The sequence below is a fragment of the Callorhinus ursinus genome, unplaced genomic scaffold, assembly GCF_003265705.2.
Source record: "Callorhinus ursinus isolate GAN/ISIS: 27379988/994484 unplaced genomic scaffold, GSC_fseal_2.0 scaffold31, whole genome shotgun sequence".
Taxonomy (NCBI): domain Eukaryota; kingdom Metazoa; phylum Chordata; class Mammalia; order Carnivora; family Otariidae; genus Callorhinus; species Callorhinus ursinus.
In genome coordinates, this window is record NW_027397093.1 from 14,401,421 (window position 1) to 14,420,760 (window position 19,340).

A 19,340-nucleotide genomic window follows, 5' to 3' on the forward strand; every position below is an offset into this window, starting at 1 on the left:
AAGTAGGGAGTCCCAGAGGCCCTGCTGCTACCTTTGCGGGGGGCGGGGAGAGAAAAAATAGAAATACGAAAAGAACCTCCCTGCTGGCAGCCGACATCTTTGGTAGGCAGAGTGAAGTATGTTAAAAATTATAAGGAATAATTATTACTTATAAAGTACTTCTGTGCCAGACACAGCACTCTGCACCTTACATAATGATCAGCAATCCAATAGGTAAGAATTATGCCCATTTTACAGATGAGAGGGTCTAAGTCTGAGAGAGGTAAAATGACTTTCCCCAATCCATCCAGGTAGTAAACGGTGTGCTGGGAATCAAATGAATCCCTGTCCAGTTGCGGGAGGGGAGACATTTTCCACCAGGGACACAGTGCAGCGTGTTCTCAGAGATCCACGGTGGACAGAGTGGCTCCCATTGCCTTGGTTATGTCATTTAAACATTTTTTAAAGATTTTATTTATTTTGAGAGAGAGAGAGAAAGAGAGAGCGCACATGCAAGTGGCGGGGGGGGGGGAGCAGAGGAGGAGGGAGAGGGAGGGGAAAGAATCTCAGACTCTGTGACCTGAGCCAAAACCAAGAGTCAGACACTTAACCGACTGAGCCATGATTTGCACACAAGAAAATTCACTTTAAAATGTGTGATAAATGTGTGCAACCACCAACAGAATCAAGAGAGAGAGAGAGCATCTCCGTCACTCCGAAAAGTTCCCTTGTGCCCACGCCCAGGCAACCCTGTCTCCCACCCCCAGCCCTGGTCACTAGGGATCTGTTTTCTGTCCTTACAGTTTTATCAGAATATCATACGAATGGAATCACCCCGCGCATCGTCTTTTGGGCCTGGCTCTTTCCACGAAGCACAATGCTTTCTAGATCTAGCCAAGTCGACACATGCACGTACATATGAGTGGTTTATGCCTTTCTATTGTTGAGTAGAATTCCGTTGTATGGATATGGCACAATTTATCTATCCCTTCACTGTTTGGTATACGTGATACATCCGGGTTGTTTCCAGTTGGAGGCGATTTCAAATAAAGTTGCTGTGGACATTTGCACACAGGTCATTTTGTGGGCAGATGTTTTAATTTCCCTCATGTGGATACATAGGGGAAACATTGCTGGGTTGAGGATAAGTGTATGTTTAACCTTAATGAAAATCTGTCAAAATGTCTTCCAAAGTGGCTATACCACCTTGCACTCCCACCCCCAGGTATCAGTTCCAGTCGCCCAGTGACGTCCTGACACTGGATGTGATCCACCTTTTTAATTTTAATGGTTGCAACGGGTGTGAGGTAGTCTCTCTCTGTGGTTCGAACTTGCATTCCACTAACGACTCGTGATGTGGGGCGCCCTCTTCATGTGCTTGCTTGTCATTGTACATCTCTTCTGGCAAAATGTGCAAGTCCTTTGCCTATTTTTTATGGGCTTGTTGGAGAGCTCATTATGTATTTTGGATGCAGGTCCGATTTCAGATATATATGTGGAAAGACTTCTCTCGCGTTTTTGTCTTTCTTGCCACTGCCTTTTGAGGAACAGAAGCTCGTTGTTCTGACCTAGGCCAATGTGCCCAGCCTTTCTTTCGTGACGAGTACCTTCCCGGTTAACTCCACCTCACCCAAAGTCACAAAGGTATTTTTCTGTGTTTCCTTCTAGAAGCGTTATAGTTTCAGTTCATACCTTCAAGTGGAGCGCCAAACATTTGGACTGAGTCCGTCTCTGTATAGGATACGAGAGTTGAGGTTTATTTTTGTTCATCTGGAGCTTCCTATTTTCTGGGATCATTTATCGAAAAGACTATCCTACCCTAATTGAATTATCTCAGCACCACGGTTGCGTGGGTGTATTTCTGGATGCTCTGTTCTGTTCCACTGTTCTGTATGTGGACTCTTACACCAAACCCTACCGGCCTGATTACTGCCGCTTCACCAGAAGCCTGAAATCAGGTAGTGTAAGTTCGACCACTCGGTGCTTCTCCAGAATAGTTTTGGCTATCCTAGATCCTCTTTATTTCCATAAAAACTTTATAATGACTTTGTCAAATTCTAAAATAAACAAAAGACAGTTTATTGAAATTTTGATTGAAATACCATTAAATTTTAGATCACTATGGGGAGAATTGACATCTTACCAACGTTGAGTCCTGGGATTCATAAACAGTCTCCCATCAGATTCCTTACGGTTTTCTGTGGCGAGGTATTTTAATGTGTATTGCTTTTTTTCATTTGCATTCTCCAACTTGGCTGGAGCCCTAGATCTTTCTCCTGTGCATCCAGCAAAGGCCTGTGGACAAGAGCTGATGAGGAGGTATAGACCCCCCGTTGTGCACAGGGCGCCTAATGATTCCAAACTGTCACACTACCCTTTACAAGTCTGTTAAAATTTCACTTGTATTTTCTTATCCGCCCCTCTGTTGGCCACTTCCTCCCATGCTCTGCCTCAAGTGGAACAGAATATGCGCCGTCTCTGCTGACAGGGGCTTGTCACTCTTTGGAATTCAGTTCGCCTGCTTGCCTTGCAACCTTACCCCTAGGATAAGCTAAAAAAAAAAAAAGTACCACTCGGTAGGGGTGCCCTGGGGGGTTCCGTCGGTTAAGCATCCAACTTTTGGTTTCCGCTCAGGTCGTGATCTCAAGGTCAAGAGCGAGCCCCCTGTCGAGCCAGGCACTCAGCACGGAGTCTGTTAGAGTTTCTCTCTCCCTCTCCCTATGCTCCTCCCCCCTCTAAAATAAATAAAATCTTTCAAAAAAAAATTTTGGCTTGGGCTGCCCAGGCCCTGGCCAACAGTCCCTACATGGGTGGAAGGGCCATAGGGAGACTGGAGAAGGGGCAGGACTCCTCAGGTGGCAGTCTGGGGGCTTTTCCAGGAACCCGGACTCTGACTCTGGCCCACTCCTGTGGCACAGCCAACAGCTCATCTAGTCCCCCACGTGGAGCGGGTCCCCTAAGCTCCAGTGCAGGAATACACCAGGGACGATGCTGTCCCAAGGGAGACACCCTCCCCATCGTCCCTTGCATTTCCCGGTCGGACTGTTTCTGGTGTTTTCACAGGTAGGCAGGGCAAATGCTTTCACTATTTTTCAGATGAGCAGAGGGGTCATGTCCCCCAGAATCTTAGGGCCCAAAGGCTCTCTAGAGCGGCCTCACCCCACACTAGACCCTGTGGGGCCCTAAAGGTCAATGGAGGTTCCTCCGGGCTGGTTTCTGGGTCCCTCTTCCCGGACTCGAGTACCACAGGCCTGCTTTGAGATATGGCGCTTCTGCCTGAGATGGCTGAATACGGGTTCCCGACGGTGTTCAAATTACCGATTCAGCCCAATAGCGCCGCTCCTTGTCCTGGTGATGGCAACTATAGGAAGGATTCCTACGGCAGTCCAGGCTCAGTGCAGCCACCGGCTGGCAATGTCTGCCATGGCACACGAAGGGGGTGCCTCGGCACCCACGCCCAGGTGTGATCCCTGCCCTCTGTCAAAGCCAGGGTGCTGGGGTTCTTACAGGGCCCCACTCTGGCCCCCAGGCCAAGGGCACATGCCCACCTGGGCCCCGGGATCCCGCTCCTTGCGGGCCACATGCTGGGTGCCTTGGCCCACAGAACTCCCTGCCTAAACAGTCATACGAGAGCAACTGTCGGGCCTGCGCTGACATCTCCCTAGGCTGGCCCCCCCTAAGGAGTGACAGGTCACTGTGAGTGCACCCCAAGGCTCCAGTGGTAATTGTTTAGAACAGGTGGTTCCCAGGGGGAGGCTGTTCGCAGACGGATGTAAACGGAGTTTGGACTTGCGGGCTAGAGTGTCCACACAGGCATGTGAGGCCTGGAGGGGGTCTCTGTGCCTGGTCCTGAGCCCCACACCTGGGCAGGAAAGGGCCTGGGGTATATTCATCAAAAGACCATGTGGTGGGGGTGCCTGCGTGGCTCAGTCGGTTAAGTGTCCGACTCTTGATTTCGGCTCAGGTCATGATCTCAGGGCCGTAAGATCGAGCCCCCCTTCAGGTTCCACAATGACCGTGGAGCCGGCTTAAGATTCTCTCTCTCCCTCTGCCCCTCCCCCCACCTCTCTCACTCCAAAAAAAAAAAGAAAAAAAAAGGGGTGGGGGATTAGCCATGTGTGACACGAGCAAAGTAGGAGGCATGGATGACTGTTTTTAAGTTCTACGTGCTCTGTGTCAGCCCTCCCTGCTCACCCAGGCGTGTCACGTTCCTTCCCCCTCCTGTCTGGCACTCTCGTTCTGCCTGAACTTTTCTGGGGAAAGAGTGCTCACCCCCCGTCTACAGAAGCCACCCTCTGCATGTCTGAACAGCTCCACTAATTAGAACATTCTTCCCTAAGCACACCCCAAAAACCACCTCCCAGGCACGTCTACTCTTTGGATTAGATTCTGGATGGTGACCTCCCCAAGGCCACAGAGCTACTCAACGGTAGAACCCCCAGGCCTGTGGCACTGTTCTTGCCTCTCAACACTGAGCTGGTGCTCAGAGGAACCCCAGGATAAGTGAGGCCAAGGCAGGGAGGCTGAGGGTCTATGGCCGTGGCCCCCCCGTCCATCCCCGACCCCTGATCATGTTGCCCAGCAGAGCACATGAGAAAGTTGCTTCACTCTCCTTTTCTTCTAAAACAGAGAGAACAAGAAAAACACAACACAACATTTTGGGGTCCAAAACAAAACACCAAGGACAATGTTAATAAATACATAAAAATGTAAAGATCTGGATCTCAGAGGCACAAGAATGTATATCCCTAACACAGGCAGGCTGCGTCTCACAGGAATGGTTCAGTGTGTGCCCCAGCATCCCAGGGAGGGGGCGGCAGTGGGTGGAGAGGACACGTGGGGAGCCCCCTCCGAGGCCTCTATTCTCCAGAGGTTGCAGACAGGGACCCACCGCTCCTAGTCCTCTAGCCTGGCTCAGAACAGCCCTCCCCGACCACCCCCCTGCCCCCCGCCCCCGCCCAGGGAAGGAAGACTGGCAAGCCCCTCCAGCACCTGCTGCCGAGTCCAGGAGACCCTCTGCGTGACTGAGAGTAAGAACCCTTGGGAGAATTCCTGGGAACCCAGGCAGCTTCCTGAGAGTCAGAGGGTCTAGAGAAGTTACCTGCCTTCAGAGGTAACACGGAGGGCGTCTGAGGCCCCACAGTACTGTGGGTCATGTCTCCTCCCCCCACCCCAGCATGAGGCAAAGGCTCACATCCTGCCCCGGGGGTACTGGGCCGGGGGGAGGGTGGTCTCTGGTCCTCAGCCTGGGGACCTGACCACACCGCCTTGCCCTAGCACCGCAAACCTCTGGCCCAGCCCGAGCCAGGCGGGAGAAGACCCCTGACTCCAGCCGGAGCGGTCTTTGGCAGAGAACAAGGGCTGATGGGGCACAACCTGAGAACTCCGTTTCTGTGTCCCACAGAGTGACCTTCCAGGTCAGCCTCCCTTCATGCCCTAGAGCGATGGCCAAAGCTGACATTCCTGCTTCAGCCAGCAGCCTAGCACCAGCTGTCAAACCCCTGGATGAGGAGGACACACATTCCAGAGTGTCCGGAGCCCCCTTCTCTGGGGTGGGCTGGGGGAGGTTGGGAAGCACCGGAAGTAACAGGAAATGCCATCGGTAAGGGCAGAGGTGGCCACCAACACTGCCTTCCAACCGGCAAAGGCGAGCTGGATTCTGCCTCTTGGCCTTGGCTGGAGGAACTGGGTGGTTCTTGCTAGGAAGAGCCGGGCCTGAGGTGAACTTGCCCCCCACCCCGGAGCCCTGCAGCCAGAGCCTTGTGACCACACGCACCCCAGGCCCCCTTCCTCTTGGACTGCCCTGAGAGTGCTGCTCGCCTTCCCTGTCCCGCTTCGCCTCTCTAGGCAGAGGGGCCAAACAGGGCCTCCTCAGTGGTCCCCACACATTCTGGCAAAGGCAGGCGGCTAGAAGGATCCAGTGTGGGGGGGCCCCACCATGTGGCCGTCAGGAGGAGGGGCTGGCTAGCCCTCAGTCCTGCCAGGAGACAGACAGGAGCCCCTGAGAGGTTTGGTTGTGTCGCCCTGGCTCCCGGCTGAGGTATCTCTGGTTAGGGGCTTTCCCTGATCTTTTTCTTCCTCGCACACCCACCTCACGGGGTGAAGTGCCACAGCCCCAAACCAGAACAACAAGAAGGCAAATAATTTAAAAGGAAGTCAGTGTTTGCCCTGCCCCGCCGTGTGTCCTCCGAGCCGGCAGTCTCCGAGGTGGCACACAGTGTAAACTTGACTGGCGGGAGAGGCAAAGTGGGGCTCATGTCACCAAGGAGGCGGTGGGGAGGCCGGTGCCTGGGGGCTTCGGGTCTTCCCTGAGCTGCCCTTTAGCCTCAGAGACGGGCACAGGTGCCCTGGTCCAGCCCCAAGGCAGTCCCCGGGGGGCGCTGGGGGAAGTGCCCCGGGATGCTCGAGGGCTCAGATTCTGGGGAGGAGAGCGGTGCTGGGTCACCGGGGAGCTGGTGCCCAGAGGGCTCGGGAGCTGGGTGGACCGGCCGTGCTGATGGTCATCTGATCCTGTCGGCCCCACAGTGGGCTCCACGGCATCTGGAGGGGCCTTCGGTCCTGGCAGAGGGCTCCCAGGAGTGGAGAAGGGTGGTGGTGAGGCCAGGCCCAGAGCCGGGTTGGAGGCGGGGCCCAGGGCCTTCTTGGTACAGGACTCACAGCACAGCCGGTGGTAGCCGGGGATGGAACAGTAGCGATCGAGCACCTCCATTCGACAGAAGATGGAGCGGTCCCCCACACACGGCTCTGCTGCACACACAGCACAAGGACCAATGCCGGGAGGGTGCCCACCCGCCCACTCGGCCCAGCAACTGCAGGCCCTCCAGCCCCTGCCCTCGCTGGACTCGCTCTAAAGCTCTTTCCCAGAGGCTGCCCCAGGGCTGCCTGACTGAGAGAGTGGCCAGAGGAAGAACGCTTATTTTACGGAAGAGGAACTAAAACCCCCTAGAGCAGTGGTTCTCAAAGTGGGGTCCCCACACACGAAGCATCAACATCACCTGGAAGCTTGTTGGAAATGCCAATTCTCAGGCCCCATCCAAACCTACTGAATCAGAAATTCTGGGGGTGGGGCCCAGCTCTGGGTTTTAACAAAACCTTCAAGGTGATTCTAAGGCCGGGAGAAACTGGAGAAGCCCAGCCCTATGTCCCCAGCCCTCAGACTTGCTTGCAAAGTGGAATTGCCCCGGGGTGGGGGAGAGCTTGACAAAGAGCTGCTGCCCAGCCCCCACACCCAGGGAGACTGCATGGTCAGTGTGGCCTGGGCACTGGGTGGTTCTGACCTGCAGCGAAGCTTGGGAACCGTGCTCTCGGGGAAGTGGGAAGGAACCCTCACCCCCTCCCAATCAACCCAAAGGAACTGATGCCCTCGGGCCGGGGCCAGCCAGGTGCCTGGGGAACCCACACTTGTGACGAGCAAATGAAACCTCCTGCTACCCGTCAACACTCATTTGGAACACCTCCACCAATAAATCTGGAATCAAGCAGATCTGGCTTCCAACTGAGTCTCTGCCACTTGAAAAGGGTGAGCCTTTGGGCAAGGCATTTAAACTCTCCAACCTTCAGTTTTTTCTCCTATAAAATGGGGATAATGCTAGACGTTTACCAGTGAATAATAACTTTGTGATGATAAATACCATTTATAAAGTCCCTGGCATACAGGGGTGCCCTCTACACTAGTTTCATTTGCTTTGGTTCAAATATCACCTAAAAATGTTTTTGTGTTTCTGTGATAGTTCCAGGTAGGTCTCTCCAGACAGTGTGAAGGCAGGAGCTTTGCTTTCTACTAATTTTTGCCTGGGGCAGGGAGGGGAGGCTGCGGGGGGATGGGATGGGGTGGGGGTTCGGGGCGGTTTGTGGGAACCAGAGAGAGATGAGCGGGCAAAAATGGAAAGCCAGTGGCCTCTAGATGGCGCCAGAATTCCAGGACTAGAATCATGAGCCCACCCTTTGCTCAGAGGGGCACTTGAGCAGCCTGGTACAGGGGCGGAGCGGAAGCAAGGCGGGAGCCAAAAGATACTCTGAGGACATCTAGTGAGACCTCTTTTTTTTACAGATGAGACCACTGAGCTCAGAGAGGTTTAGGGATTTGCACAGGGTCACATAGCCCGTTGGTCCTCCACTAGAAAATAGGGTCTATGATTTTTCTGTTACTTGTCTTATCAGACCCTGGTCCTTGAGAAGGTGAAGAACTAATAGAAAGAAAAAAATCTAGGAAGGAAGCATAGAACACAGGACCAGGTTCATAGCAGGTGCTCAGTCAATATTAATGGATGGATTGGTGGATGGATCGATGGGTAGATGGATGGTGGATGGATGGACAAGTGGATGGGTGGATGGAAGGAAACATGGGAGGATGGACTAATGAGCTCCTGATCATGAGGCAGGAAGAGAGTACTACTACTATTTTTGATGTTAGCTGACAGCTAGGTAGGAGTGCATGATTATCTCACATAATTTTCTCAACAGCCCTATGAAGACAGCTCAGATCTTTAATTGCTTATCCCAAAATCTTGAAACCAGATATGACTCATAATTCAGAACTTCTGAAGTTAGAAAAGTAATATTCATATTACAGAATATCCCGAGTGGGGAGTAGATGTCCCCTTCTAACTATGGCAACGTTTCTATAGCAAAAGAATACTGATCTCTTGGGTCAGGCCAGATTCTGCTGCCAACTGCGTTTGCACCAAATTTAGGGAAACCCTTGCCGCTTTCAACATTTTGGAAGTGCCGATAAGGGTCTGTGGACCAGTATGGGTAGCACCCGCAGCTCACAGCTGAGGAATCGGAGGCTCCAGGAGGCTAAGGTCATGTGGATAGACTGGAAGCTGGGGCTGCCCCACCCCACGGCCCGTGCTCGTGACATTGCAACCACAGGAAGGTCTGGGGAGGGGGTGGGGTCCCGAGATACACTTACTTGATGATATCTTGTTAATGGGATGTAGGGGCCCAGACTGTGGCACCCACTGTCCTTCTGGGGTCACAGGTTCCTGAATGTCAGTGCTCACTGTAGAGTTCTGGAGATTTCCTATGAGCGAGGAGAAGCAGCTCTAGTGTTTGGGATTTCTAGGGGGGCAAGGATGCAAGCCGGCCTGGGTTTCAGGCCTCAGCCGGAGGAGCCGGGCCTGCCTCCCTTCCCATCCAGCTCACCTGCACAGGCGGGCAGGCTGCAGACCTGAACGGTGTCTGGTTTGTCCCCCTCACACTGCCCGAGGCTGTTGGCATTGGTCCGGCACACCACCTGCCGCTGCTGGATGCCCCCTCCGCAGGTGGCAGAGCACTGTGGTGGGAAGGGCCAGGGCCGGGCCAGGCCCCAGTAGCCAGTGGGGCGGGGGAGGGGGGAGACAGGTGGAGAAACAAGAGGAAGAGGGAGGTGAGCTCCAGAGTCCAGCCAATGCCCAGGACAGAAAGGTGAAGAGGGCGCTGAGTTTCTACTTGACCCGAGGGACATGTGACGACAGCTCCAAATAGCCTCACCGGGACAGAATGCCAACGTCAGTGTTCCGCATCAGGTGCCGAACAGCGCCGCCCTCAGCCCAGAACTCCCTGACCCTTTTTGTCACCTAAACAGTTCACCCCGGCTCAGGAGGGGACCCCAGAGACCCCATTCCAGCACTTCTGCCTGGGTCCACCATGTCCGGTCTGTGCCCAGGGTCCTTAAATATTTTGTGCATCCTTCTGGCAAATCCCCTGGTTGCAATCCACCAGCCCAAGGGACCTAGGGCCGGTCCACTCACTCGATGATATCTTAGCAATGGGATGGAGGGACCCGGACTGTGACTCCCGCTAAGCTGAGCGAGCTGGGTGACAGGGTCGCCATGGACCCCTCTAGCTCTGACATTCAAAGACTCTGTGACTCCACGTACTGAACCTCAGCCGACAGAGGCAGGCTCAAAAGTGTCTTCTTACCCGAGAGGGCAAGGGCCGCTGTGCACCTCATTCCCCCGGGCCTCACCTCCTCTGAGAGATGGGGGCTGGTGGGCGGGGGCTCCCGAAGAGCAAGGCTGCTCAGCATGACCGGGTCACAGGGCTTGGTCGGCACTGTCCCCAGCCTCTCCTAGTGAGACCAGGAAGAACCTACAGATGTGCACTTCTGCTGGGGCCCGAGGGAGACAGGAGCGTAAAGGGACACACAGCCATGGGACAGGATGGCTCACCCCCCCCCCCCAGGATGAAGAATGACAACAGCCCTTGAGTGGTCAGTCTCAGGGGAGCAACTAGCTTCCACACACACCCTCCCCCCACCGTCCTCCTGCTGTCAGTTTTCTTGAAGGGGTCCTCTGCAGACCAGCCGTCTTCCTGTTTTATATTAAAACAAACAAAGCTATATGTTATGGAGAAGAAACTAAAATCTGCATAACTTGTGTGGGGATTTGGGATTATTTAAAAATACTCTTTGTTATGTAATATTTTCAGCATATGGAAAAGTATGAGGAAGTTGGTCATGAGAGCCTGTTCAAATACCACCACCAGCTTTCATAAATCAGCATTTGGGCACATTTTCAAATACTATGTCATGCCTTTTTAAACTTTAAGGGCACCATATCTCATTGGAAGTGATTTTTCTTCATACTGCTGCGCTTTTTCTCACCCCTGTTTTTCTGAGGTCTATCTCTCTTGGTAAGTACAGTTCAAGCTTATTTATTTTTCTCCATCTGTGCTATTTTATCATATGAACAGACCATGATTTTCTGGGTCCAATCTCCTGCAGATGGGCATTTAGAGTATTTCCTGAAATTCTGCAATTACAATAAGCATTGTTGTGCTTATCCCTGTGACCAAATGAGGTTTTAAAAATTATGGTAAAACATATATATCATAACACTTACTATTTTAACCATTTCTAGGTGTCCAGGTCAGTGGCATTAAGCACATTCTCATTGTGGTACGACCATCTGTACCTCCACGTCCAGAACTCTTCCTCCTATACTGAGACCCTGTCCCCACCAAACATGAACTCCCCCACCCCCTCCCCCAGCCCTAGGTACCCACCCTCCTATTCTGCGTCTCTATGAACGTGACTACCCTGGGTAAGTAGAATCACACAGCATTTGTCATTTTGCGTCTGGCTGGTTTCCCTTAGCATAACCCCTCCAAGGTTTGTGTCAAATGAATTTTTAAGAGAAAACTCAAGGCAGAAAATTTCCCCGTGGCCACTTGGAGGGCTTAGCCAGGAGCACTTGGGCTGACAACTCCTTCTTATGGCCTCCCCTTTCCTACCCTGGCCTCCCATCAGCAAACTTTCTATAGAGCTGCCAGGTGATCTTTTACCCCTGGAATCAGAGCTTGGAATGCCCCCGTGAAAACCCTTCAACAGTTTCTCACTGCTTTCAGAATACGTTCTAACTCCTCACACAGCCCTATAGCACTGACCCCGCCCACCCCCCCCCCCCCCCCCCCTCTCCATCATCCTGTAGCACCCGTCCCTTCCATTCAGCTCCAGTCCCACTGTCCTTTTGGTTTCTGGAACATGGCAAGGTTGTTCCTGCCTCAGGATCTTCCTGTGGCTCATCCATCAGGTCTCAGCTCAAATGTCACCTCCTCAGAGAGGCCCCCCCCCAGATATATTACCCCCATTTACTTCTGCACAGCTCCAACTGCAATCTGTAAATGCTTTTGTTACTGGTTTACTTATCTCTTCTGTCTCTCTTGCTGGACTGGAAGCTACACGAGGCCAAGAATCATGTCTAGTCGATGATGGATTCCAGGCATTCCTAGTACAGTATGCCTGGCACGTAGTTGGCACTCAGTAAATATTGCTTGAATGCAAGAAAGTGCTTCCGTTTGCTCACCTGTGTCACGAGGATATTAGCCCAGGCCTCCTAGTTCTGACCCAGTTCTAGGTCAAAGCAGATAGTGAATGAATAGAAAGGCCTAGCCCAGAAACATGGCCCAGCAGATGTAGGAGCTGTTGGACTTAGTTTTGAAAAAAATCAGTTGGGATCAGATCAGATATGGGGAGAGAAATGCAGAGACTCTCTGCCTGCAGGGAGTGCCACCTCTTCTAGCAGCCGCTCACCCAGACCCACCTCTTCCCGAACTCCCCAGAGAAGGTGTCCACCGGCCCAGCTCCTCCCACCCTCTGAGAACAACTCACCTGGGACCAGGCTCCCATGCGCCACTGAGCTGGACAGGGCACGCGGAGGCAGGGCCGCCGGGCCTCGGGCCTGTCCCCAGGGCAGGCCTTGGCCGGCATGGCCTTGTGGGTACCGTTGGAGAGGGGCAGCAGACACTGTACCCCCCTGGTCTGCACCCCCAGCTTCCCGCAGCTCCGGCTGCAGGTACCCCACTCCTCTGTCACCCACCTGGAGACAGACAAAGCAAAAGGTGGAGGGGAGGTGGGACGAGGGAGACACTTCCTCCCAGGGTCGCTCCCACCCCGAATCACTGCGGGCAGGAGCTGGAGAGTGGGTTTGAGCTTCAGAATGCTTGGGAGCCAAGACTACCATCCGCCTGGCTTTGCAGCTGCCAGGCTATGTGGCCTTAGGGAGGTCACTTACTCTCTCCTGTTTCCTCATCTGAAAAACGGGTATAGCGCATCTTTAAATCTAGCACCCTGCATGTTCGCAGGCAAGCTATTAACGCCCCTAAACTCAATTACCCCATCTTTACATCAGGATTCTTTCAACACCTCCTAAATATCAGAGTGTCTCCCGTGGGCAGGTACTGTCCTAGGTGCTGAGCTGCAGCAGTACACAAAACAGAGGAGAGTTGGGCTTGTAGAGTCGAAGCCCCTCCCCTGGGCCTCCTGGGACAATTAAAGGACTCGTATACTTAAAGCACGTGGCAGAGTGCATGCACGCAGTAGGCGTGTAATAAATGCAGGTACGATTATCATCACCATCAGCACCTGCAGAGTTTCAGTGCTGATCCGCTAAGCTGGTGGTCTCCAATGTCTTCTAGCCACAGAGCAGCTCCCAAGAGCACGAGAAGCGGACAGGGCTGGCTGAGTTAGACAAAGACCAAATGCGGGGGGGGGGGGGCAGCCCCCAACCCCCACTCCCCTGTGTTTCCTGAGACATCTTTTAGTGAATGAGGGCTCTTGCGGCCAACCCATTCCTTTAAAAGACAAAAATAAAAAGGCCCCAAACTTCACTTGGCATTTTACAGAAGAGAAGCCAGGTGGGGTGACCTGCCCAGGACCACAGTGGAGTTAGTGCCACGTGCTCTGTGACCACAGACGTTGGTGGGGAAAGCAGCCTGCATACAGCGTGAAAGGGAAGTGCAGAGGGCTGAGGGCCTGGGCCGGGCACGGGGAGGCCATGGTGGGCTCTGTGCTGATCACCAGCTCCCACCCCGGCCCTGAGGCTCCCCCAGCCTGTGAGTCAGCAAGGCCAAGGTGGACCGCTCAGACCCCGGAGGATTCCTGAGGAGGCTGGAGAAAGGATTCGGCTCTCTGCCTGGGGGCCAAGGAGGGGCTGGGGCCATCTCTGTAACACGCTCAAGACCAGACATCGAATCCCCGACAGGTCATAGCTCTTCCTCTCCACAAAGCCCCTTCCAAATAACCCCAAGAATAAAACCTTGTGCTCAAATGAGCCTGTCTCCTCAGGCCAGGGAACCCCATCAGCAGCCAGACCGTGAATGGCGGCTTGTGTCAGCATCCTGGCCTATGGCCCAGAGCCTAGAAGCACTGAAATCCACTCCAGCTCATGGTCCCCTCGGACACTGAGGGAAAGCTATGTCCCCAAAGTGGGCCTCGGTTTCCCCACCTGTTAAAGAACGCTGGAAGGGGCAGAACAAAGGAAGCATTGTCCTTCTTCTGGGACTGCAAGTTAACCCAGAAGCCCCGCAGGGGACAGATGGGCAAGGAGGGCCGCGTGGGCCATGGGCAGAGTCTGCCATGTGGGCTGCTCTGCTCAGGGAGTCCCAGGGGCAGGGGCGAAAGGAAGCAGGCCCAGCAGCAGCTCCTGGCTGAGGGAGGGTCAGCGACACCCCCGGGAATGGGATCAGGCTCCCAGTCCCTCCCCTAGGACACTCACGCGGGCTGGGCACATGGGTGCTGGTTGCAGCGCCGGCGGATGGGCTTGGGTCTCTTGCTGTGGTCACACAGGTGCCGCTGGACCATGTGGTGGTCGCGCCGGCGCCGACAGCCATATTTGGTAAACTGAATCCCTGTGGGGAGGGCAGGCTGACTTGGGCCGGGTCCTGCCAGGCCCCCACTGCTCTGCTGGGGCCTCGGGGATGGCAAACTCTGGAGAGCCTGGAGGGCCAATCCTACCTCCCTCTCTGCCTCTGCACCCTCCTGCCCTGCTTGCTTTCTGAAGAAGCCTTGATCTGCCCATCTCATGTGTCCCTGGGTGAGGGACGACGGGACGTGGCATAGCTGGGGAGCCTTCACAGGGCACAGGCCCGGCCCCACTACTGCTCCAGCACTCCCAACCCTAGCCCCAAGGCCCTGCCCAGACAGACTGTCACACCCGAGACATCTTTAAGGAGAAAGTGGGGCACAAGCTAGGGACGCATCAAGCGGAGACAATGTTGGCCCCCAGCTACTCCTGCTCTTCGCCTGTCAAGGCTTGGGCTGTCCCCACGAGGCCGCCAGACGGCTAGATGGGCCAGTACCTCCTCCGCAGGTCTTGGTGCAGGGGGCCCAGCTCTTGAGTGCCCACTCATAGCTGTCTGTCTCCTCCAGGAGCACGTTGTTGCTCCCGATAAGGGGCAACAGGTCCTCATGGATGATGTACTTGTAGGCCAGGCTGCTGCGGGGGCCACCCTCAGCTGGGGGAAGCACCTGAGGAGAGACAGAAGAGGTGGCACAGGACTGGAGGGCAGAGAGACAAGGCCAGCATGGGGTGGGGGCCAGGGAGGAGGAGTCAAAGGGAAGGATGTGGGGTCAGCTCCGAGCATGGCTGGGGAGACCATTCATACCAGCAGCCATGCAGCAGACTCAGGCTACACACCTGCTGTGTGCTCGTGGATAATTTTCCCTCTCACAGACCTAAGTTCTAATAGAGGCAGGAACCATGTCTGTCGGTCTGTCCTCCTCACCAGGGCAGCCACACTACCTGATACTCCAGAAGACAGTCTATAACGACTCTTACCAGATATATGGTGGCAAATGGTTTCTCCCATCCTGTTCAGCTTGTCTTCTCACTGCTGTCATTGTGTCTTCTGATGTACAAAAGTTCTCAGTTTTCCATGAAGACCAATTTACCTATTTTTCTTTTGTTGCTCATGCTTTTGGTATCACAACTAAGATCCAAGGTCATGGGATTGATCCCTCTATTTTCTCTAAGAGTTCTATGGTTTTAGCTCTTGTGCTTGGGTATTTGATCTAGTTTTGAACTCCTTTTTGTATATGGTGTGAGGTAGGGGTTCAACTTCATTCTTTTGCATGTGGATAATCCAGTTGTCCCAGCACCATTTTAGTTGAAGAGATTATTCTTTGCCCACTGAATGGTCTTGGTACCCTTGCTGAAAATCATTGGCCATAGGTGTATGGAGGGGTCAGCAAATTAGGGTGAAGGCAAATACATGTAGATTGAATTAAGATGCTGACACCAACAGGCTTCAGACCCTGCCCTCTAGGACCTCCCCGACTAGTGAGGGCAGCACCAGGAACAAAGCCTGTCCACAATCTCCCTGCCACCAGCCAGTGTCAAGAGCCCTGCAGACAAAGCCCCTCCTGGTCTGATCTCCTGCATTAACAGTTCCTATTCTATAAGCCCCGGTCTGTGGTCTAGGAAGAGGGGTAGTGGGCAGAGGTGGCCCCAGCAAGAACAGTGGCCCCATCCCCCCTCGCAGGAGGCTGGCAGCATGAGAAGGCACCCCCAGGTCACTTGTTGGCAATGCCGGAATGCCAGCAGACACCAGGCGATGCCAGGATGACAGGGGGAACCCACCCCATGCCTCCTGCTCATTCCTAGGCCCTCTTTCTGACACTGCATTAAGGAGACTCCCTCCTACAGTAAGACAACCATTTCTTTCTCCTTCCTCACTTGCCATCCTGCCTGCCTTTAAGCACAGAGCTTGACCTTCGCCTTGCCCAGGCAGGGGAAGACACTGCAACAGGAGGGCTTCCACCAGGCTTGTGTTGGCTTAACAGTGAAGACAGTGAGCAAGCGGGGGGGCTGGGCTGGGGCAGCAAGGGAGTGGACAAGGGCCACTGTGCAGGGTGGGGGCTCACCAGGACAGCAATGGCTTCAGGCAGGGGCCCACTGGTCTTGAGGCTTTCCTTGGCGTCCTCCACCACGTACTCCCACTCCAGGCCCATTGCAGTAAAGGTCCGGCTCATTGCTTCCTTGCCCTTGGGGTTGAGGATGAAGCTGCCTGTGACCTGGTTCTTCACCGCTGGCCATGGGGAGAGGGTCACACAAATTTCTATTCCCCTTCACAGGAGCACTAGCCAGACCTCCTCTGGGGCATCAAGACTTTCCTAGTGAACCCCTCGGGGCTCCCTATGACCTGTCACTCCTTCCCCAGTCAGATGAGTCACCACACTGACTGCACACAGCAGCCCTGCCTCTGGACCCCGGTGCACTCCATTCCTCCCACCCTGTCTTCCCTTCTTCCTGCCTAATCTTTAATCATATGTAAGGCTCAGCACAATTCCCCCCTCCTCCTGGAAGCCTTCTTTGATTGCCCAGGCCTCAGGAATTTGCCCTCCCTAAAACTTGTCTAGCAGAGCCCTAAGGCTAAGACTACAGGCTCTGGAGTCAGACTGATCTGGGACAGTTACTTAGCTTCCCTGTGCTGCCCCAGTTTCACCATCCGTAAAATGGGAATCCTAATTATACCTCGCTCACAGGACGGCGGGCCTCATGAGGATAACTGCAGTACCCCACCCCCACCTAGCCACCATGGGGCTCCTGGGACAACTAAAGGAGTTGGCACATGTAAAGCACTAGTCAGCGTGCGGGACATGTAACTGCCATTCAATAAATGGTAGACACTGTTACTGTCATCAGATATTTAGCACTGCAGCCACTGTAGATGTCCCGTCTCCCCCACAGCCTGTCAGGCTATCTCCTCCATCTTGGTGTCCTTGGGGCCTGACACAGAGTGAGAGTTTTAAAAACATCTATAAATTTCTACCCCTTAAAGTCCCAGTCAGCGAGTGACTCACAACTCGTTATTGAAGGTGCCTGGCCGGTGGGCGGGAGATATGCAGGTGTAGACACCCTGGCAAAGGCCCCTGGGTCACAGCCTCAGCCACCCTGGAAGGAGCAGGGTGGGGAAGGGCTGCAGCCTGGGACCCAAGCCCCTCAGCCAGGCAGGAGAGCAAAGGCTCCGGAGCCCGGGGGTGTCCCCACCTGATGAGGACAAAAACCATTCCACGTAATTATGATACCGTGAGAGCCAACGGTCAGACCACTAACCATGCACTGGTCACAGTGCTACCTGCCTCAGTGGAATCCTCACACACATCCCGAGGCCGGTGCTACTAGTAGTCCGGATGGAGAGTCGGAGGCCCCCGACGGGCAAAGGCTTGTCCCGGACGCACAGAGGGCTGGTGGCCCAGCTCTCTGGAGGACCAGCCTCCCTGCCAAGTGGGAGGAGGAGAGATAGCCCCCATCTCTCGTAGCCTAATGTCTCTTAGCCCCCAGAATCACCAGACCTGGAGCCAGAACTGGGCAGCTCCTCAGGCCAGGCCCAGCCACAGATCTTCCCACCACCCCGTCTGCTTCCAAAACCTCTCGGCAGCCACTGCCCCACCTTCAGCCTGTACACCCCTAATTCCAGGGGCAGTGGGCTGGGCTCTGTGGGGACTTGACCATCCAGGCTCGCCTGTGAGTCCTGGCCCGGCCGCTGACCCACTCTGTATCCTGAGTGACTACAGGCATCCCTCGTCTGACTGAGCTTCACTTCATTGTGCTTTACAGATACTGCATTTTCTACAAACTGAACATCTGTGGCAACCGTGCATCAAGCAGGTCTATCGGTGGTGCCGTTTTCCCAACAGCGTTTGCTCACTTCACGTCTCTGTGTCCCATTTTGGTAATTCTTGCAATATTTCAGAACTTTTCATTACGATACTTGTTCTGCTGATCTGTGCTCAGTGATATCTGATGTTACTACTGGAATTGTTTTGGGGCACCACGACCTGTGCCCACACAGCGCAGTGAACTCCATGGATCAATGTCATCTATGTCCTGACTGCTCCACTGAGGGGCCCATCACCCGTCTCTGTCCCTGTCCTCAAGCCTTATTCCCTGAGACACCACAACATTGAAAGCAGGTCAACAAATAACCCTTCAATGGCCACCGAGTGTTCCAGGGAAAGGAAGAGTCACCGTCTCTCACTTTAAATCAAAAGCTAGAAGTGATGCATCGAAGTGCAGAAGGCAGGTCAAAGCCGAGACAGGCCAAAAGCCAGGCGTGTTGTACCAAACAGTCAGCCCAGTTGTGAAGGCAAAGGAAAAGTTCTTGGAGGAACCTGAAGGTGCTACTCCAGTGAACACAGGAATGATCAGAAAGCAAAGAAGCCTTATTGCTGATATGGGGAAAGTGGTCTGAATGCAAGATCGAACCAGCCTCGACATTCCTTTAGGCCAAAGCTCTTCAATTCTTCGAAGGCTGAGAGAGGGGAGGAAGCCGGAGAAGAAAAGTTGGAAGCTAGGAGAGGCTGGTTCTTGAGGTTTAAGAAGCCATCTCCGTAACAAAGAAGTGCAAGGAAAGGCATCAAGTGCTGATGGAGAAGCTGCAGCGAATTATCCAAAAGATACAGCTGAGATCATTCATGAGGGTGGCTACGCTACACAACACATTTCCGATGCAGATGAGACAGTCTCCTCCTGAAAGAAGCCATCTAGGCCTTCCATGGCTAGAGAGGAGCTTCCACGGGTCCTCACGAGGCCGACGGACGTAAGGAATGAAAAGTCCCAGCTCAAGGCCCAGCACAGGGGAGACAGTAACAGCACGATTCTCTTCCCCTCATTTCCTTTCAAAGAATCCACATCCCGAGGTTCCAGGAGAGTCTAATGAGTTTGGGCAGGGCCTTGGCCTTCACTGCCAACACTGCCACCTGTCCTGGACTTCTCCAGAGAGCATGTGCCCCGACAGGCAGGCGCACGCGTGCGCACCCACACTCACTCACGTGTACACACCTTGCGCATTCTCACTGCGGGCACGCTGTGGACCTCACACGTGCGTAATCACATGATGTGTGCTGACGTCAGGTTTCAGTTCCACTCCCCTGCCTGCCCAACCCTGTGGAGCTCTAGCCTGCCAGGGAACTCACCCAGTAAACACACAGGCAAGTGTGCCTGTGCTGAACCTGCCCTGGGTTCTGGGAGCTTCTGTCCGGACCCCTACAGAAGCCCCCAGGCAGCCTCCATGGAGCCCTCCTCACCTCCGGAGAACGGAGTAGACTTGGGCAGGCAGGGCATGGGGGGCCGGGAAGGGGCAGAAGGGGCGGGCCG

General features: G+C 54.2%; 1 protein-coding gene across 2 annotated transcripts in view; it reads right to left on the reverse strand.

The window, feature by feature from the left end:
* Positions 1 to 4,944: 4,944 nt before the first annotated feature.
* ADAMTS14 (ADAM metallopeptidase with thrombospondin type 1 motif 14) overlaps positions 4,945 to 19,340 on the reverse strand; it is a 70,644-nt gene continuing 56,248 nt past the window's right edge. For both annotated transcript variants that reach the window (XM_025850328.2, XM_073878861.1), the window contains exons 16-22: positions 16,106 to 16,269; positions 14,542 to 14,710; positions 13,959 to 14,091; positions 12,074 to 12,281; positions 9,127 to 9,256; positions 8,894 to 9,004; positions 4,945 to 6,726 (exon numbers count right to left, since the gene is read on the reverse strand). In XM_025850328.2, the coding sequence (XP_025706113.2) occupies positions 6,233 to 6,726; positions 8,894 to 9,004; positions 9,127 to 9,256; positions 12,074 to 12,281; positions 13,959 to 14,091; positions 14,542 to 14,710; positions 16,106 to 16,269 (1,409 nt within the window). In that variant the 3' untranslated portion in view covers positions 4,945 to 6,232. The remainder of the gene's footprint in view (positions 6,727 to 8,893; positions 9,005 to 9,126; positions 9,257 to 12,073; positions 12,282 to 13,958; positions 14,092 to 14,541; positions 14,711 to 16,105; positions 16,270 to 19,340) is intronic.